Source organism: Oxyura jamaicensis, chromosome 2 (assembly GCF_011077185.1).
Source record: "Oxyura jamaicensis isolate SHBP4307 breed ruddy duck chromosome 2, BPBGC_Ojam_1.0, whole genome shotgun sequence".
In the NCBI taxonomy this organism is placed as follows: domain Eukaryota; kingdom Metazoa; phylum Chordata; class Aves; order Anseriformes; family Anatidae; genus Oxyura; species Oxyura jamaicensis.
Window position 1 is genome coordinate 139,747,060 of NC_048894.1, and position 22,095 is coordinate 139,769,154.

Genomic DNA, 22,095 nt, shown 5'->3' on the forward strand with positions numbered 1-22,095 from the left:
TAATGTGACAGTGCATAACATGCTCAGGATGACAAAGAGATGTTATTATGGATACTTATCCAAATAAGTATATGTTTCTTCTAGGTAAGAAATCTGTCAGAATACCTCGTGCACACTGTTTGAGGTTGTAGGCTTCCCTATGGCATATGAACAGACACGTCAGACGTGCTGACACTCTCGCATAGTGATCTAAGGAGTTCCCAAGTGAAGGATGGTGATAGACTATTAACTTGAGGAGCTGAAGGCAAGATGGCATTGCCTATAAAATTTTCAACATTACGGTATGTGAAATGACATCTATATAATGGTTTCAGGCATGATGAGATTTTTTGGGGCAAGAGTCTCCTTAAGTAACCAGGTACTCACAGACTATTTGAAGTTAAACATTTTATGTGGTAGAGACTGTGGTTGAAGAAGTGATAAGACTTAAGGGTCCTTACTGTCATCATGAAAAGCAAGAAGTTTAAGTTGATGGGAAGAAGGATGTAAAGATGCAACCAACTGTCACAGCAAATAAATTGATCCAGATACACTGTCATTTCTGTGCTTGAGAGGAATACTTCTAAAGGTTTGCATGTAAATACTTGACTCTGAGAATGCACAAAATACAATTTACTCTTTATTTTTTATAAGAGAACAGTAGAAAATAGTGGACATAAAATGAGTGCTAGTAGTTCAGTTTATTCAGTTATAAATCTGGATGTCACAAATATTCCTTTTTCCTTGCCTTGCAGTTGCATGGGTAGAGTGAACCATCGCTGCTCAAGAGCCAGTCGTGTGACTGGGCTCTGTACTCAGGACAGTGGCGAGTATCTGGCCAAACTCCTTGTAGTAGGGGCAGGTAGATGGGGAGCTGCTGGACTTGTGGTTATCTTCCTTTGCACTGTGGTAGGATCTCTAGAAATTTTTAATATGCTCTTACTACATGGGACATCCATTTAATCTATTCACCAGCTGTTTTAAGATGCTTTCATACAAATGATGATTTTGAGTCTTTCTCAAAATCACATTATCTGCTGTAGTTACATCCAAATGACTTGTAGTCCTTTAGCCAGCTTGTTGCACCCAGAGCAGCATGTTCTAGAGCTTTCTGACTAAAGGCTTTCTGGCTGTACATCTCCCGCCAAAACTGAGTTGGCATTTGGAGTGAGTGTGTTGGTGAGCAGCTGTGTGATGGATGAGCAGCTCCTGAAGCTTCGGAGGTGAATAGAAAGTACAGGATAAAGATATTGCGGGGGTGGCACTGGGGAGTTACTAGCCTATAGTCCTGCTACCTTGTTTTTAACTATCTTTACTGCCAGATAGAAGAGTCAGAACCTATTGAGAACCTATTGAGGTTTGCTTCCAGTTATTCTGCTTATCAGAGCAAAACCAGGTTCAAAGGATTCATTTAATCTGGGTGTAAAGAAGGTCTGAGAGGACTTTGGAGGTGTAGAGTTTGGGTTAAGGCATGCAACTCAGACTGACTTTTAATTTAGCATCCTGATACTGGTAACTTTGTGCTTCTTTATCAGTTCTACATTCATCCTAGAGCAGTAAGATGCATCAGACTGCTAGTGCCATTGGTGTTTAATGTGTAAGTTTGCTATGTCTACCCATAAGTCTAAAATCGCCTACGTGTGCATTGTCCTTGCCAAAACAAACATCTTTTAGCACTTCTTGTTTGTTATCATTGCCCATTTTTCCTTCATTATTCTCCTCCACTTTTTTTCTTTCTTACCTTTTTACTTTTCTTCAACTGTCAGTGGAATTATTGTCTTCCTGTCTCCATATTCAGGTAGTGTCAGTGGCTGAGTATCACCGCAGGATCGATGCTCTAAATAGCGAAGAACTGCGCACACTCTGCAGACGTCTCCAGGTGCACTCTTCAGTAGTTTAAAACCCATCTCCAGATACTAAAGACATCTGTCTTTGTAGTGTCTTTGATCAGGGCAAATCCCATATTAAGTGGTTTTGTCTTGTCTACAACACTACAAGGATCCAGCAGAAAATTCCTTTGTTTTGGATGTATTTAATTGTGCAATGCTATGATGGAATGCGGTAACTTTATGATGAAGTTATTACTTCCAACTCTTTCAAACAGGAATTTTCTGTCAGAATTTGAAAACTTGTTCTCACTAGTGCTTGGAGTGATGTGTTTTAACTTCCATTTTAGACTGGTGTGTTGTGTTAGATAGAAACTTTCCTAAAAAGAATGCAAAACAGGTGAAGAATCTAAAAACTGTTGCATAGTTGCATGGGTGTTTAATTTTATATAGGGATTATTCATCAGGAATCTCTCAGTATTTGGCAAGTATGAAGCTTCACAACTTCTTTGGAATAGGTAAGTATTTTTTGCATTATACAAGCAGGTAACTGAGGCAGTTCAACATGTCAAAGGTTATACAAATGGAGCTGATAATGGAACTTCCTTTATCAAAAACAGGACTTTACTTTGGATTTTTGAAGGCTCGCTGACATGGACTGTAACTGATATTTGCATTCTCTTTAGGTGTTCCTTATTTTGGAAGTTTTACATCTCAATTCAAAGTTTTATATCATATGTAACTTGCTGATTGAAAGCATAACATAGAACTCTTAAGAAGAGCTCAGGTTTTGTTTTGTTTTCTTTTTCCCTGTGGTAATTGAAACTGGTGAAACTTTAGAAAGTTCATTTCATGGTTATTTTTTTACTTTAATCTTGGCTTTTTAACCCATTATGTAATTACACAATCTCTTCTTAGTTATTTTATTTCAATTTATTTAATACTGAGTAATTCACTACCTAAACATTTTATAAATAGCAAGGTTGTATAAATTGATAGTGAGCATAAACCCCTAAGTTGCACTTCCTACAGGAAAATCAAAAATTCTGCAGATTAATTCCCACTTGAGAACAAAACAATTGTCTCTGACAAGTGTTGGTGGGCAATCCTTGTATTAATATCCTTGAAATAAAACAGTTCTTTTCAAATAACTCTCAGCTGGGATGCCCCAACTCAAGATTTAAGCTGAGGTGATGGACACAGCCTATAAGCTATGCATGCTCTGGACTCTCTCTGCTCTGAGGCCATTTGAGTGTTTGTGGAGAAGGCTGCCTGACAGTTACTAACGGCAGCAGCCCCTGGAATGTGAATATAAATCAGTCTGCTTAATGGAAATTGAGCAGGAAATGCATGTGCAAGTTCAGAGCTGCACTTCATTCTGTCAGGTAGATACCCTTCTATGTCTGCTTCTACAAAGCAGTATTTTTCCTAGAAAGCTGCTCTACTGTGTTTATACAAAAACAAGTCTATAATACAAATTATTCATGTTTGCATGGTGTGCTTTAATCAATATTGAAGAATAACAGGGAATAAACTTTCTGCTATACTCCTGAACAGTGCTGAGCCTTTTACAGAGTTGAAGCAGTGTATGATGTATGAGAAGTATGTAAGGTAGAAAAGGATTGGGCTACTATATAACATCTATAGGTAGCACTAATGCAGTATGTATGTCATCTTTGTACGTGAGGTGCAGATACGTTTTTCCTCAGGACACAGAAATTAGTTCATATTTAACACTGGAAATAGTTGTCACCTTCTACAGAAAAATGGAACGCCTGAGATTTTGCTTACTCAATTGTTGCTTTTTAAGCGTACCTTTCCTTGAGCTTAGAATAGATGTTGTAATTAAGTTCTTGCATGCGTATACTTTGAGTGCATATATATACACCTATTTTTAAGTAACAGGAGTTTGTGATAGGAACTTTTTTCATAGTTCTTAAGGGAAAGGAAGGTGATAATATGGGGTTGGATTTCTTGCTGTGGTTTTTCCTGCCTTCCTCCCAGGTGGCTATATTTGTTTAAATACCCCTATGTGTATTCCAGTGTTTTCTTTTATCTATTTTTTCTTTAGTTAACTAAGAAAGTTCTTTCTGAAAGGCTTGGCAAAATTTATCACAGTGGTACGTGAAATACTGTAGTTGTCAAATACGTTTCTAATATGAGCTATATGGCAAACACAGGTGTTTTTTTCTGGAAATGGCAGGTATTTCCTTAAAATTTGCAGAGTTCAGGCTTTGAATATTTCAGTCTGACCTTTAGTGAAACTTGGTTCAGGCTGCTAAATTTTTCAGGTGTACTCATTCTTGTTAAGGCTTCTTTATTAAATCTCTGTTATAATAAGTCTTGCTGCAGTGGTTTATGTTGCTAACTTCCTTAACTTTCAGTCCTGCACTTTTGACAGGTTTTGCTATTCCCACAATAAGCTTTAACTACTTCTGTAGCAAGATTTATAAAAGGAAAATTGGTTCTTAGTTGGTCTAGTTTTTGTTGCATGGCATTTTAGCTTGAAAGCACTAATGAATGCAGATTAAGCTAAACGGCTGCTGTGATCTATGAAATCTGATGCATTTTGTGACCTTCTGCTATCTCCAGCAAATGTTGGTCATCAACTGATTAGGGTAGATGTATGGGAAGGGGGTTTTAAACTACTGCAGGAGCTTTGAATAATACATCTCTGTCAGATATCCAAAGATCAATATACAGCATTAAGTGTTACTGCTTTCTTCTCCCGACCCCTCTCAGCTATCAAATCTTTCGTCTTTTTCCCATTGCAGATCTCTAGCAGATCTCTAGCAGATCAGCTCATAAAGTAGCAATGTTCCTAGAGCTCAATTCAGATGCTTTACTCAAGATGTTTGACAGTAGTCTTTTCAGATATGTAGTAGAGATGTGGAAACTTTCACAGGTACTCTTAAAAAAAGCATTGATACAGAAACTGATGAGATTTTTTTATTATTATTTTGAGGTTTAAATTCCTTTTCTGAGCTCTCTAAATTATTCTTAATGTGAATGATACGATGGAATTAAAATGCAAGCATTTGTGTGCCGTGACCTCAGAAAAGCATTTGACTCCTTCAGCTGTCCGAGGGATTTTTTTAGCATAGAACCATGGCTTCCTTCTGAGTAGGTATCTGTGTAATTTAATGTTAATATATTGTTGAGTTCTGGGTCACTATTGAAAACAGTGACAATCTTGGTCAGATCAAATTAATGGATTTTTTAACTTTCAATGGAACTGCATAACTGTAAATTGGTAACTGCATGATTTTAAACCTGCGAAGTGTATCCTCCCTGCTGATGGTATTGCAAATACTTACTTTCCTGTGATTCTTTTTGTAGATAACAACAAGAGAAGATACCAATTCAAAACAGGCAACAAACATAAAAACAGACCTGGAGCCTGAAGCATTCCGGCCAAATCTTAGTGATCCCAGTGAATTACTCCAGCCAGAACAAATAGAAAAGGTATTTACTTACAGGACTTTTTAGTGTTGTATGTTGATGCTTCACAAATGATATGGCATAGTGTAAAACACACAAAATAATTTTAAAAGGCCTTGTGTGGTACAAATTCATAAGTATAACACTTTAATAGCCAAAACTTTGCTTTTTCTCCTATCACACTTTTAATATATCTTGCTAACATTAGTCTCTTTGCCTTTATTTCATTCTTTTTGATGACAGCTTGGTGGTCACTGTAGTTCTCATTGTCCAGTCCAATATTACTAATCACACTAAATATGGTTATTGAAGGTTTGCATCAAGGGTTGTGTTCAAAGGCACGGGAACAGGAGAGCAGGCATCTTTTAATCTTCAGTTGACTTGAGTTATCTAGTACACCAGTACTGAGATGTAGTATTGTTATGCAAGAACAACTATATGCCTTTACTGTCTTTAGATAACTTTGAGACTTTACCAAACATGTACTCATTTGGTGAAACCATTCTGTAGATCACCGGTAGAGCTCAGTAGAATGTTATCAGCCTTTACTGATATGCAGAATGTTTTTACAAATAGTAAAAATAAATAAGTAAAAGGATTGTCATTATCCTCTTAACAGCTCACAAAGTCTCTTCCACCACGGACTATTGGATATCCATGGACTCTTGCCTACAGTACTGCCAAGCATGGCATGAGTTTGAAGACTCTGTATCGAACTATGCTGGGATTAGACACACCTGTGTTGTTGGTTATCAAGGACAGTGATGGACAGGTAGGAAACTATCCATGTGGAAGTTGGAACCTGAAGAAAATTAGGAAGTATAAAGGAAAGGAGGAAAACTTGTGTGGTTTCCTTCTTGATAGTTACAATAGAGGCTTTAAAAAAAAAAAAGATTTGCTGTCAATGAGTACTCTGACATACTGTAGTTCTGGGAAATACTATAATGATACTAGTTCACTGTCAAACTGTGAGTCTTATAATTTACTCTTAATATTCTTTTTGTAATGTGCTTGTAGCATTAGAAATGACCTCTAAACTTCAGATGCCAGAAGGTCACGTTGAGTTGGAATGTCTTCGCCAGCTATTGTTAGTACATTCTGTGTCTGCAGCCAACATCTCTCTCCCATTCAAGGGCTATGGGATCTTTACTGCATGACATTATATTCCTTGATTCTCTCTGTGGTGTAAATTTGAGAAACCGGATCACATCTTGCCATTTGAGTAGCAAGCATTCTCTCTTGAGCATTCTGATAAAGGATAAACATTACAGGCAGCATGAGACTTTGATTCTTTCTTACTGAATGTCCTGGGCTCTTTCATGTAAGTAAGTGACACAGCCACTGCAAAAGCTAACATTTACTTTACTTACCCGTCCCACTTTGGTAACCACTATTTTTATTTTCAGGAGGCATGGGCTCATATCACCTCATATCATTCAGGGGGGCTGAAAACTGTAAATAAAGGGTACGTTTTCTAACTCGAGTCCCAACTCATGTTTTTTTCCCTTCTGTTTCCTGCCTCATGGATCCCTTATTTAAAAAAGAAAAATCTCTTCTAAACCTCTGTGCTAATACAGCATTTTTTTTTCAGTGTAAGTTCTTTAAAAGGGAACTTTTCATTGCTTCTTAATCTTGAAGATAAAAATTATTCAGTACACTTGATGTCTCAAGAGACCCATCAGCCTCTTCAAATGCACTTTGGTAACTTTTCTTCTCTAATTCCATTATTAGCTTTTCAAGATTAATTTGTGCATCCTACAATTTACCTTCTTAGTACCAGATGATCTGGTCCAAAACTAAAATGCCCTGTTTCAGATAGGTCTGTCTTGCCATCAGCATTTATTATTGCCCTGTTGTTCAAACTATTCAGATGAACTTTCATATATAAATATCTCAACTTGCATGTCGAAAAAGCACCCTGTTTGCCCAACTGAAACGGGGAATTCATAACTATGACTTGCTCTTTTTTTTTTTTTTTTTTTGTGTGTGTGTGTGTGAAACATGCCACAGCTAATATTCTCAACTTACACACTCATACCTGGAAAAATTTATGAAAGTGTTCTTTGGACTTTTGGGTCAAGTAGCCACCAGAACTTAACACTTTTCATAGTACTCAAAGCTTGACTGGATGAGACCCTGATCCAAGCCAATATATCTTCAGAATTAGTCTTCCTTTGAGCAGGGAACTATACAAGATGACTATCTGAGGTCCATTACAACTTAAATTATTCTGATTTATTGAATTATTCTGATAAATTATTCCTGTATTTATATTGGAAGCAAGCTTTAAAGTATCTCAGTCAAAAATCTGTAAAGTTCTCCATATGGTTAGGAGGTGTACTAGCTTTGTATTTTACTGGTATACAGATAACAGCACTGAGATGATCTGATACAGATACAAATAAATGCTTTGTGAAAAGCTTTTATCTGTGTAGAGGCTGGACTAAGGTGTTTTAAGATTGGCCAAACTCTTTACATTATTTTAACAGTTAATTCCTGAGAAGGAGCATCATTTTTTAATTAAATCTCATATATACTTCAGAGTAGGATGTAAGATCAGTCCTGAATGTATTGATGTGAACTATGTAATCTCCTAGCTGCCTAAATGTAGCTAGCAGAGTTGTTCAAGGAGTAACTTGAGCCATTGAAATAATTTTGGGTCCAGAGACTCTGATAGTTTGAAGCTGCATATAAATTAACAAATAACTGGAACAGTTCAATGTCTGTCTTTTGCTATGAAGCTTCTGGAAAATATTAATGTACCTGTTGTTCAAGCATGGAGTTTTCTTTATTTCAACAACCCATTTTGTTCTCTTAATAAGTCAGTATTTCTTAATTTGAATCCAGTATGGATTTTTACCTTGAAAGATACTCTATTTAAGTTCAATTACCTGTGTACAGAAAGCACAGGCCATGAGATATTTGACAGGGAAAGAAATTCCACTCAGATTTCTGAAGCTCTAACCTACTGTGCCAAACACTTGAAATCATGAAAAGGAAAAATGCTGCATTTATTTTTTTTTTAGAGATTACTTTTTTGTAAATTGATCCATGTCTAGACTTCTTAGAGAATTCAAAGGTAAATGTTTAAGTAAATGGTAAGTAGTGTTTCTGCAGAATTCTATCAATAGACAGAATAGACTCCAGCAATCATACCTTGTTTGACTTCTTAATCTTTAATCTTAACAGTAACAGCTGAACAGCTAGTAAAGATCAGGTAGAAATGAAATACTGCCTGTAAGTTCAGATTCTGTTTTTTCATAAAACATGCATGAAGATGGGGTGGTTGAAGAAGTAATTGTTTCTTGTGACACTGAAGTACCAAGTGAAATCCTAGAAGAACTAAAGAAACCTATTGCTGGAAAGTAGGTATTTGATTATTCTAATCCTGTAGTATTTAAAGCTTATCTCTGATATTTGGTCAGTGGTCTCTGAAGGACAATGAACCAATACTTCTTAAAGTTCTGATGGAGGACCTGAATTTTATAAAGAATTAAGCCAGTAAACGCCTTTAGCCAAAACTAAATAAAGCATGTAGAACAGAATCCTTTTTCCAGCCTTTACTCAGAGTTTTCAGTAATACCCGAAGTACCAATTTAGAATGATTGACTATTGTAAATTTAAAATATCATTATCTAATCTGAATCATTATGTGTTAGGTGAGAAGATTTCACAGGTTGCAACTAAGCTGACTCTTTTTAGAAAAAGGATTTTAGAGTTTGTGGTCTTTATAGTAAGATAACTATTATTTCACTTAATTCTGAAATCAAACAGCAATTTTAACTGCTTTTTCTGTAACTTAATTTTAGAATTCTTCACAAAATTGCAGAGGGAAAGTTTTGCATGTCTTTGTAGCACTCAACTGAATGACTCTAATTGTTTAAGACAGCTGATTTTCCACTAATATGAACAAAAAAAAATGATTTTTATTTATTTATTTTATTCCTTTTTGTATTGATGATGATCGCTTCCTCAGCTATCATGCCAGAATTGAGAGATGCACTTCTCTGATCTCCGTCTGTTTTTTTCTCCTGTTGCTGCTGCTTGAATATATAACTTAATATTCTGACCACAATTTAATGTAACACTTGCATCAGACGTTATACTTGGTCAATTCTCATGTGAACTTTCTCTGACCTAGGAGGCTATCTAGCTAGTAATGGGCTAAAAACAACAAAAATCTCTAGGTCGTAATAATATTGGGAATAATTTCAAGTATAATTTTAATAATTTCAAATTAAAAATAACCAACCAAACAATATTTGCTGGAAAGTAACAGGAAGTGTTTTTTGTTTTTTATTTAGTGTTCCTTCATTTTGGTCTGATTTGGTTGATTTCCTCAGAAAGCAAAATGTGTATGTCCATTTCTTTATCTCATACAGCTGTTCCTTTCATGCTTAAACTGTGGGATAGCAAAGAAAGGTGTCTTGACAGTATTTGTTCTTCTATGTTCAATGAAATAACTATCTATGCAAAAGAAGTATTGAGATAGTTCTTTAGTTCTTATGTGGTCTTGGATTAAAACTTCCTTCCACATTCTTGAACAGCAAAAAATCCAACTCAGTTACAGAAACTTGTACTTCAGTGCATGGAACTTGATGTTTTTAGACTGTATTTGCTGTTTAACAATGCATTTGAAACACATGAAAAGTTTCATGCGCATGAAAGTTTCACGCGTTTAGCCTTTAGCTGACTATAATACTTTGTTTCATCTGCTTGTTAAGTAAGCTTAAAAAAAAAAAACAACCTACAAAGAATCTGATTTTAGTGTAAATATTTGTCAAAAGTATGCTCCAAGGTAAAGTATCTTGTCAATGTAGTGATGTTCTTAATAAAATAAAAATGAAGTAGTAAGGAAGGTATTCTTCAGGTATTATGGTTTAGAGGAAATTCAGTGTCATGCTTCTCTAAGACTTACTGTTTAATGTGAAGAAAAACAAAAAAAGCTTTTTTTTTATGTTATTTTTCTTATACAGACAAATAAGAAAGTGTTAGTGGACTGCTTTGATATTTGCATTGAATTGCTTTGATATTTGCATCTCTTGCAGATGTTGAAACAAGTTTTCTACTAGCAACAGAAATACGAATTTTCAGCTCCATGCTGTGCACTTGATTTTGCATAATTATGCAGGGTGTTTTTCTAATTCTAGTTCCTGAGAAACTGATACTATTTAAGTCCAATTTTAAAATTTGATAATGAGTCCTCAGACATTTAACTACTGCTGAAATGTTCTTATTACTGAATATACATTCTGAAATATACGTACTGAATATACATACTGAAAATACTCTTACTACCCAAAACAGGTTTAGATTAAGTCTGTCTCTACTGTAAGGCAGGATAACTGGTGCTTACCTGCTGGGAAGAATAAATCCTATGGGAAAAAAAATGGTACAGCTTGCTGATAATAGTGTAGTTGAACAGGAAGTGCATATATAGAGCATCAGAACCTTTTGATCTGAAATTTTGAAAATATGTACGTTGTTTCTGAGAATTTCCTAAGTTTAGTTTCTATCCTTTGATTTTTTTAAATTAATTTATTATTATTATTATTTTGGTATTGACATCTTAGCGAGGGAGAGTCCTCTTATGTTCTTTAGTTTATTGTATCACAAAGCACCACAACATATACCAGTGCACTCAGGACAATGATAGTGTGTAAGGTTTATAATCCTGTAATGAATTCAAAATAATGTTTACAACACGACTGACATGTTTATTAGTTACTACCCATCATTAGAGACTCAGATGCTGTGCAGTTTTTCTCAAGTATTTTTTTGTGTGTGTTTCTATTCTTACAGATTTTTGGTGCACTAGCATCTGAACCATTTAAAGTGAGTGATGGATTTTATGGCACTGGGGAGACCTTTTTGTTCACTTTTTCTCCAGATTTTGAGGTAAGAAAATATACCTTGGTATCGCTTAGCTTTTTCCCCTTCCCCCCATATGCATTATCTCTTAAGATACTGAATAAGTGTAACAGTAAATAATAAAAAAAATAAAATAAAAACAAAAAATCTAGGATTTGGCACAAAAGAGTTTCCATACTAACTTTTCCACAGAATCAGTAAGTGCTCGGTAAAATGGTAGTGCTTGCATAGTGACAAGCTTATTTAAGCTGACTCATTATCCTCAAGATTTTTCTGCTATTTAAAATTCTGCTACATCTATCTAAAAATTCACAAATGATGACATCATTTTAAAAGCTGTATTGTCTAACCTCAGTGTGTTTTCCTAGCATTTTTCATTGTGTAGAAGCCTTAGTGCTCAAGGAAGAGCTAGTCTAGAGTAGTGTTATTTTAAAATAGTATAAAAAATAGACTTCTGTTCTGCTTCTGTGTCTGCATTTATCTGTTCCCAGAGTTTTTGTGTGAATTTGGTAACCTTATTAAATTAGCATATACCATGTTTATTGATGTTTGATTTCCCTCAACCCAAACAAAGTTCACGTATTCTAACTTGCTACTCTGTTTTTTCATTAGGTTTTCAAATGGACAGGAGACAACATGTTCTTCATTAAAGGTGACATGGACTCCCTTGCTTTTGGTGGAGGAGGGTAAGTTATAAATCATTCCTCATTAGGAGGAATCTTAACTGTCTGTGTGTATCTTCATACTTGTGAAAAGAAAGCTTAGAAATTGTTTGACATCCAAGCTTTCAATAGTTATCAAATGTAAATGATTTAATGTCTTATGCTGACCTTCTAATGTTCAGTAAACTTAGAAGGTTTGTCTTCAGTGTAGCGTGACATCAAGTTACTTGCATGAGTCTTTATATATTCCAAATGGACACAAGATACTTGCTTCTGAAGGAAGGCATGTAGATGTGAAAAATAACCACAACTACAAAAGGCCTGAATTTAAATTGTACCATTCCAAGATGTGCTAGTGTCTTCAGAAACTGTTCTATCCTTTTTTTCCCCCATGCAAGTACACATAAACTTCTGGGATATTTCTTATATTCATTATCAGGATTATTCTCACATATGAAAGTACTGGTATGCCTTTTTCTTGATGCAAATGGAAGGGGTTGATAACTGTGGAAATCTGGTTAGTTGTTTTTGTTTGTTTGTTTAACAGAATACTCAAATATTCCCAAATTAAGGAATAAAAGTCTTTGCAGCTTTAAATTTATCAACAGAAGTACTTGTGTTGAAAAAGAGTTCTACAGTTCTTGTTCCCAAATTCTGAATGAAAAGTATATTCAAACATTTAATATTAACTCCATCTTTCATACGTTGTCTGTCTTGCAGTGGGGAGTTTGCTCTTTGGCTCGATGGGGATCTCTACCACGGAAGAAGTCATTCGTGTAAAACATTTGGGAATCATACACTTTCTAAGAGAGAAGACTTCATTATTCAAGACATAGAAATTTGGGCTTTTGAATGAGTATTTAACTATTTCTACAGGGTATTGTCCCAAACCTGGAATTAATCAGTGCAGCTCAAAATCCTTATGAGCAATATAATGCACCTGTTTACCTTTTACTTTCTGTAAGTTTTCAGCATGACCATCAAGTTGTTATTTTGCAGTACCAGACCTTTTTTTTATGCTTTCATGTGTGTAATATACTGTCCTACCTTTTCGAAGTTGTAGACACTTTTACAAAATACTGACTGTGGACTAAAAAAAAGAAATCAGTTACTTCAAACCTTGCAGCCTACAAACTTTATCGTCTTTTTTACAGTTGCCTCCCACGTTTCCCACACACATCTTTCTGTAATCCTGCTAGGGGGCTGCTTCATTGAGTATAGTTTATTATTTTTGTATTCAAATTATATCTGTGAATGAAGTTACCCTCTGTGAACCTACATAAAAAGAAAGCTGTGTGTGGGTATTTGGCAGTAGTATTACAGTGATTGGTCTGGACCAATGATGGGTATATTTGTATGGTGCCACAAACAGACAAGATGCCTAGCATTCTTTCTTAACACATACCAGGACGCATATGATCAAGTTAAGATATTCAGAGTCAACAGTGCCACTTGTCTTGTTTTTTGTTCATGTTTAGAAAAAAGTCAGTTAAACAATGTGTTCTAGCTGCATGCTGATTGTATTAAAGAGTGATTTGCACATGCTGTTAATGATCTGCAGGTTTGGGACAATTACTGACCATATTGAGCTACATGGCAAAGATCTTTAAAATAGCAGGGTAACGTAAGAATGTGATAGTTCCACAAAATTAAAAGGCTAAAGAAAGTAAAACTCAGACAACTTGTAGCTATAGTAGGGCATTAAAAGTACAAAGATTACGAAACAGATGCATCTTTCTTCAACATAGTCAGATATATACTGTTATACTGTTGTAGCCGTGTAGCACATCAACTCCAAGAATATAGCTTATTCCTGTCCAAAGAAAAAATAGTTGTGATGTTTTTTGAGTGGGTCTATGTTGTAAATTTACAGTTAGCACCAGCTCTGATTAAGATGAGACAATGTACTATAGGTAGACAATATCGTAATTCAGTAGACTTGTGGAATATGCAAACTTACTGTCATGTGACCTCAAAAAAATGACAGGCTAGTATACAGTTCCAGTAGCTCTTGTCCACATTTGTAGAAAAATTGATAAGCCATTGTGGCAATAACAGCTCAACAAAACTGTTTGTTTCAAAGCTTTTATTCTATGTTCTGCAAAAAAAAAAAAAAAAAAAGCAACAAAAAACACAAAACAAAAAAAATGCTGTTAAGTGTGACAGTGACTGACTTTGTGCTGAAATTTCAGCTATTTCAGATAAACATTGTATATTATCTTGTAAATTAATGTTTAAAGTAGTTTTGTTATAGAAAAGTGTTGATTGACGGGTTGCTTATAGCACTTTAAATTATTCTAGAAATGGAATAAAAGCCAAATGGGTTGGCTTACGTAGATGTAGTTGTATATTTCAAAATAATTAGATCTTTGGGAAGTTTTAAAAACTTATTTGAAGACAGCTTACTGCTATGGTAATGAGAAAGGGCAGATGGTTCATATTATAATATGCTAATGCTCAATATGAATAGAAATACAGGGCTTTGTTTCCTGTCTCTATGTATAGCTCTCTATCCTTATTAGAACTTAGTACAATGTGTAGACTAAATGTTTACAAAATAAGGAATTGTAAATAAATTAAAATGGCTTTTCTTCCCTTTGGTCTTCCACAGCAGTATTATTGTCTTTGTGGAGTTAAGACTAATTATTGCAAAAGAAACAAATAAATCCTGTAATGGATTTTAAGTACTTTAAGGTCACAGTGATGTATAGCAAATAAATCTAAATATATGTAAAAAATAAACTTGAGTTGGAATTTATTTAGAAGTTGGAGTTCACTTAGAAGCACAAATGTAGGTTATTGCTGTTAGTTCAAAAACTTCACTGAATATATAGTATTCATTTACTCGTCCTTAAACCCTAGTCATCACTTCTTAGTCTTTCAATGTGTGATAGGTATTTAGAAAATGCCTGGAGAATTTCTAGAAGAGCGTGGAAAAAGAGGGAACAAAAATCAAAGTGTAAGGGACTTGGGTTTTGTTTAATTGGAATTATGTACCTGCTTTGATTTCCTTTCTCCTTCTAAAACCATAGAATGATAAATGGCTATTAACAGCATACTGAGGCATCATGCAGCTTTTAGAATTTCGTTGGTCCTGCTTTGTCAAAGATGTATATAATTAACTACATACATATTTCTTTGAGTACTAAAAACAATTGAAATAAGAAACTGCTTAAGGGTACCTTTTTGTCTCCCTTCCCCTCCACCATACACACACCCTACCCATCTCCAAGGAAAGAACTAGAACAAGTCGGGATGTCAGTGCTTTCCATAGGAAGTGAAATGTAAAAATGAAATACCATATTGTTTTGATTTGAAATACATATGCACCGCCTAATCGAGGTTCATTCTGCTCTTGAAACTTCAAACTGCATATCTGTGGTATCTGCCTTTTTTCCCCTTCTCTTCTGCTTGTGGAACATATTTGCTTCTTGAATTCTAGCTGTGAATTTCAGTATAAATACTTGGATTAACTGTGGGATTAGATAGTAACTGTAGCAGAAATTGTGCACGTAATAAGCTTTCCTGTCAGTTATTTAACATCAAGGTAAAATTCCTCCAGTGAAGAGTATATTCATGTCAACACAGGAAAATTCCCAAATGTAAAGCATTTGGGTAGAGAGGAGCAGTTGGTACTCTGGAGAGAAGAGATCCGTTCAGAAGAAGTTTCTCAAGCTGAAAGAATGAGGTAACAAACCTCCTGAAGTTCTTTGAAGACAAATGTGAAATGTGGCAGGGATGGAATAGCAGTCTGAGGGCTACTGAGAAGGAAGCTTTTGCAGAAAAGGACCAAGGTATTGGATGACACTGGGACAAGTTGAAAATGTCAGCCAGGAGAAAGCCAACTACATACGGGGCTGCAGCAGAAAGAGCAATAACAGGTTGAAGGAGGTGGTTTTCTCTACTCTTATTGTTAGTGAAGCTACGTCCAATTTTGTCTTCAATTCTCGTGCACTTAGTACAAGAGAGATTGGCAAACAGGTGTAAGTCCAGAGGAGAGCATCTGAAATGAATGGAAGACTGGAGCATGCATCCTACAAGAAGTCAGGTTTGCCTAGCCTGAAAAGGAGAAAACTAAAGGAAGTTTTAAGTGCTATTTTCAACTACGTAATGGGGATTTGAGGAAAAGGTTTTCTTGGACTTCTTAGGATCTTCTTGGAAGTGTGCAGTGAAAGGAGGAGAAGCAACAACCATAAGCTGCAGCAGGGGAAATTTTCACCTAGACAAAAGTAATTTGTTTTGCTTTGTTTTTTCTCCCCACAGTGAGGACAATTAAGCACTGGAACAGGTTTCCAAAGAAGCTGTAAAATATCCTTGGAGCTTTCCGAATTTAACAGCATATGGTCTTAAATTGCAATTACTAAGCTAAGTAATACTGTCAACACAAGTACAGTCTATGCTTCTGCAAATAAATGAGAGGTAATACTGGTGGCTCTTCAGATAAGAACCAGAGACCTTATCTCTATGCCTGGGATGCTGCAGGCTCATCTGTCGTAAGAAATCTTATTCATATAACATACCTGAAATATTAGGAAGGGAAGACTTCAAAGGTTCTCCAACTTTGTGAATTTTGTTTTGAAAGCCTAGTGGGAAGCGGTGAGAGTGAAATACACTACTGTCAGTAGTATTTTTATTTATTTATTAAAAAAAAAAAGTGGCTTACATTATCCTTGCTGGCAAAAGTCCTTTAATTCAAGTGCTTAGTCTCTATCTGAATCACATATTGCAAATAAAACCTACATTTGATTTTAAAAGCCATTAGGAAGAACTCTTTAAAGAATTACTGTTACTCTGAAGGATTATACAAAAGCACCAGCAACCCTTTAATATCTAAAATACCTTTGAATCTTGGAAAAAGACACATAATGGAATCAAGAGCAGTATAGTAAACAGAACAATAGTAATCATATTTGTGTAAATACTAAATTAAAGGAACAGAAACTAATTTGAGTTGAAGTATAAATGACAATGGTTATATTCAATAATGAGACCATATGAAGAATCTACAAAGAGTAATGCATGTCTGTTAATGAAAGACCATGAGTTTTGTTAATCAAAGAGCAGTTAGCTTCTGTATGATACATGTAAAATATCATATAGGTAAGATCAAGAGCACTATCGTTGTACACCCTGTTTTTGAATCAAGGAATTTTTTGCAATATGATTCCTTTGCGTCTTTCCTGGCAAGATTTGCTTCTGTTACTGTCACGAGCTGAGCTTTGAAATACGCTGAAGGGCAGGTATATGAGCTACATTTTGAAAGAGTTTGGTGCCAGGAAACTGAGTCTCTGTTTCTCAGCGTACTGTACGTGGATTTATTTATTGACTAACTTGATATTTTGCTGAAATACCTGGGATTATTACCACATCATCTTTCAGGTCTAAATCCTGTCTGCATTAGATTATACAAATGGAGTAATTAAACTACTTTTGTAGTAGTTTGTAGACCATGATTTCTCACGTGTGTCTTGTGTTGCATCCTACTGCTCTGTTAATCTGTTTATGCAGGAATTAGCATATCTGCATAAAATCCTGTATTTGAAAAGGAGTAAAAACACATACTACTCAATATTTGAACTTAAATTTTATTTATTTTAAATCTTAAATCTCACTTATGTTCTTCCGATGTAAATGAGCACACTTCATGGGGTAATTGATTATTGTCATGGCAATGGGGAATTCAAGGGTGTAATCTACTCTTCTCACACCATGAGACTGCATGCTACTGCAATGTGAAATAGAGCTGCACTGTGGTACCTGGAGCGTGCATATATATATATATGTATGTATGTTATATGTTATATATAAGTCCAGCTGATTGAATGGTGTACACTTATTCTTACTGTAGTAAGATCAAAGTGGTTTCGAAGTTGTTGACTCGGGTCCTGCTGGCTGTCCCACTGCAGTATCATGTCTCTTTAAGCTCTGCTTTCTGCTGTCATGCTTATGGCAAGGCTTGTAGTTCTTGTTGAGTCCATATTGCAATAATTGTGCTGCTAGTAGTACACGTGCTTTTGTACACTAAACAACTTTCAGTGTGCCCTGTGGTGGCAGGATGACGAACTTAGATGTTGATTCGGTGCAATGTAGGCATAGCAGCTCAGTAGCTGTGGCAACAGAGCTTGCCAACATTCGTTCTGTGGTCAATGACAAAGGTACAGTAGAAGAGATACTCCAACTTCCTTGTCCCTGCCAAACAGGTAGAAGAGGTGAAAAAACTTACTTTACCATTTCTACACATTTCATCTACATTTCAACCACAAATGTTACTTTCAACTACAGCTAACCTAATTTTATTTCAGTAGTCTTACCTTACTTTAAAAGTGAGCTGTAATACTGAACTCTGGCTGTAGAGAAATCTTTTAAAGAAGGAATTACCCCATTGGAGGAGGAAGCTAACTTGCAATGGATGGGATATGCATCCAGTGAATGATCCTGCACTTAAAGCAACTGTTGTAAGAAAAAAACACAGAGGTGTGAAAGTGAAATTTATGTTTAAATAGAATTTATATTAGAATACATGAAAGCTACATTCAGAAGATGAAAAATGTAGCTCAGAGTTCCTACAGAAGAGGAGGTGAAGTTTTTTGATTTCAAAGAAGAATTGCTTTCCTAGCATACTGCACAACACTTGCAACAGCTAAACAAACCTCAAACAGGAAAAGGGAGGAGATGTTACCTAACAGGAATTGTTCTTTATCAGAAATAATAAGGGGTGATCAGAGTCTTTAGGAAAATAATGTGCAACTGTAAGCTACCATAACAGTAACTGTGTTGTTTACTCTATCTGAAAGGCTGATTGTTTTGTAAACATACAGTGTTTCTTAGCCCCCTTGAAAGACTATTTTAAGCAAGTCAGAAATAGGAAATCGGGTCTTAAAATCTACAAAGACTGCTTTAATCAAGCAGTCTCTGACTTTCATCTGGAATTTATCTGGAGTTTAAGTAGAATATTTTAAATTCAGCAAAGGTCATGCTAGTTTCACAGGAAAGGAATGGAGTTGAAATGGAGAATTTATGGGTTACTTTACATTTTATTCATTTATTTATTATGGAGTACTAAACACTTTATTCAGTGTTTTTTAATGAATATGGATTTATTTTCTTCAGCTACTTTGCACAGCAACTTGCCACATCTTTACTTCATGTAAAAGATTTTTTATGAAATATTTAACCTATATGAAACACTTCTATATATCATAAACTATATCAATATTTACACTTTTTGTGCAAGAGAAGTATTAAATACTTTGGATGTTTTAGAAGGCTTTGCATGATGCCTTCTATTTAAAGGTAAATGGTGGAACAACGTTAGACAAATCATTAGTCATTACATGTATTTTTTTTTTTTTTTTATCCAATTGAAAATACTTTGAGTGGAGAAATGAAAGTACAGGTCTTTCTTGTTGCATAAAGCTGTTAATGTTGCCTTTGGGATGACTATGAATTTGGGAAACTTAGGAAGTTACTTGCAGTGAGCTCTACTTTTATGATGTATGGTAGTGATTTTGTTTTTACAAAGTTGATCAAAGAATACAAAGGTGAGAGATTTGAAGAGAGCTTGTGAATTTGAAGACTAGTCTTTTTTCTTCATGCAAATTGTTTTAATGTTATTGTTCTCAACAAATCTTGTTCTTATCCTATATAATAAGTAGAAATGCACATATCTGATGTTACAATATGCAAGAAGATACCAGCTAAATCAAATGTTGAGGTTCAACAAAAAAAAAAGTAGAATGCCACTGGTCTGGTCTGTTGCTGAAGGTGTATGAAAATAGAGGAGTTCATTTCTCTGCTACATTCCACAAAGGCAACAGGAAGGTTCCCCATCTCCTTTGTCAATGGGAATTGCTGGTCAGCTGAAAAGCTTTTTCCTGCAGCTTAGTCAGTCCTTGCCATTCCTGCCTACACTAGTTTATACATTATATGAAACTGTTAAAGTACAGGCTTGTCCATTATGATTTCTGCCATAGGGGAGCCTGCAGAAAAGTCAAACGTCTATAATCTGTTGCTCTCAAATGTTTAGGTAGGTAATTTTTTTTAATCTCATTGACAACTTATATGGAGATGCGTTTAAATTTCAGACATTAAGACTGGATCATGAGCAATTGTACCTTCAGAGTAAACCCTTAATATGCTGTAATGAACCTTGATGAAGAAGGCTGGATTTGAGAATGCCAGCAGCTTATTCAGTTCCAAGTCAGGTGTCTGCCCGCCCTTCATTGTAGAGGGCAAGAGCAGTAAAAGGTCAGAGACGTGCATCTGCTTGTGATCCAGTCAACCCAGCCACTTTTTGTCAGTCGGAATAGCAAGGCAGAGATGGCTGCTGTGTGAATGGAAATTGTTGGCAACAATTGCCTTCTTTAATGTAATAATTGCTTCATTAGAAGCAGCATTCAACAAGTTGAAGGTACAGTAGAAGAGATACTCCAACTTCCTTGTCCCTGCCAAACAGGTAGAAGAGGTGAAAAAACTTACTTTACCATTTCTAGAGGTTGTTTTGTACGTCTGCTGCATGGTTTAAAACATAAGCCAGATTTTCTGATCCCTACTTCAGCAGTATACCTGGTCGTATTTCCACTGTTTCCCTGAACGTGCAGTTGCAGATGGCATAGACTTCATACACAAGTTCTTACTGCATGCTGTAAACATGCATGATATTGAAATGCATCTCTTAGTGGTATACCATGTTCGAGTGTTTCAATACAAAAATACATTGTTCCTACTGCCTAAGGACACTGAATGAAAGATGATGTATATAATTCCACATATAGTGGTGAGTATTCTTGGGCTTTAAATCACCCATGAAGATAACACCGAAAAAAGTATCTGTGTGAACCTAATTTCTGCTGTATTGTCCAATAATAGGGTGAGAGTTCTTGTGAGCAGAAATATGATATAATTCACCTAACATTTCACAGAATTGCAGGATGCTTTAGGTTGGAAGGGTCCTCTGGAAATTGTCAGGTCCAACCCCCTGCTCAAATAGGGCCACCCAGAGCAGGGTGCCCAGGACCACATGCAGGTGGGTTTTAGAGATCTCCGAGGTGGGAGACTCTGCAGCCTCTCTGAGCAGCCTGTTCTGCCTTTAGGGTGTGTTCTTTGTACAGATATTTAGTATGCTGTTTCATTTCCATGTACTTTGAAATCCTGTCCTGGTGTTTTGGACAGAGAAACCTTCACTTCCTTCAGTACCTGTGAACAGGAAAAGGTACTTGTATTTCAAAACAGCTTAGTGATTTTATTTACTTCTAAGAATAGGAACAAATGTATTTTTTTTCTAGTGTGTGGGAGAAAGAACCAAAAAAGTAATTGTTTATTTACAACTCATATATTCCTTTGACAAGCAAATGTTCTCAAAGCAACTTAGGCAGATGTAAGTCATTATATAAATATGTGAAGAATAAGGGAAGAATATCCAGGTAAACATTCTGATACATAAATATCACATTTAGAGGTCAGTTTTACAGATCTATTTAAGTAGTCTGAGAGATCTCAAGGAAACATTAGTGTTAAATAAGTGCTATTGAATCCAAGTAGTAATACAATTTTTTTCTTCCTTAGATTCACAGTATATAACTGTGCCTAAAATACTGTTTTCCATTAACTTACAAGAGACACATAGTAACCAGTTCGTGTATCACTTGCTTATAAAAGATATAATTTATATATTCATTGGAGGCCCGAACTGGAGTACCTGTGCTCTCGTGATATGTTAGCAGTACTTGTTTTATCACAGAGGCAAGGTGTTCACACACCCTTTTCTTCTGTAAGAAGATATTTTTTCTTTCACTTTGAAAGAATCCTATGAGGGGAAACAACATTGTTTTTTCATTATGCAAATTACTTGCACAGGCATCTTGATCTAAATGTTACATGTTGCTTTCCCCTATATTTATAAGAAAGATGCATAGATATTTAGATGATATACAGCACAATATCGCATAAGAGATTTTTCTGTGGCTATCTATTCAAACCTTCTTGTGTATTGTATACTCTTTGGTGTTTTCTGTTCATCAGCCATAACTTCAAAAATGAAATAATCTAATAAATTATATAAATACATTAAATAAAAAAAATCTCAAAAGAATTTGTCTTAGTTTCTGTGATATGTAAGAGAAAATTGTCAGTAGTTGCCATAGAATAATGCTGCAATAGTATTTGCTTATACTGTTTATAACAAACAAATTTGGCATCCTTGATTGTGTTCAAATAAACCCTTTTTGCATGCATTCAAATGATTAGTTAGGAAATATGTACACAAGTTCATTTTCACAGATCAAAAACTTGGCCTGAGTTTAGATCATCATTCAGCT

The 22,095-nt window shown here is 35.3% G+C and overlaps 1 protein-coding gene across 10 annotated transcripts in view; it reads left to right on the forward strand.

Annotated features, from left to right (window-relative positions):
- The window catches only part of OXR1 (oxidation resistance 1), a 226,676-nt gene extending 212,139 nt beyond the window's left edge, over nt 1–14,537 (forward strand). For 6 of the 10 annotated variants that reach the window (XM_035319106.1, XM_035319111.1, XM_035319108.1 and 3 more), the window contains 6 exons: nt 1,778–1,858; nt 5,145–5,270; nt 5,866–6,018; nt 11,049–11,144; nt 11,730–11,803; nt 12,500–14,537. In XM_035319106.1, the coding sequence (XP_035174997.1) occupies nt 1,778–1,858; nt 5,145–5,270; nt 5,866–6,018; nt 11,049–11,144; nt 11,730–11,803; nt 12,500–12,635 (666 nt within the window). In that variant the 3' untranslated portion in view covers nt 12,636–14,537. Of the gene's footprint in view, nt 1–1,777; nt 1,859–5,144; nt 5,271–5,865; nt 6,019–6,652; nt 6,712–11,048; nt 11,145–11,729; nt 11,804–12,499 lie in introns of those variants that run through there. The other 4 variants (XM_035319109.1, XM_035319116.1, XM_035319115.1 and 1 more) reach the window with 2 other exon arrangements.
- Nucleotides 14,538–22,095: the final 7,558 nt, after the last annotated feature.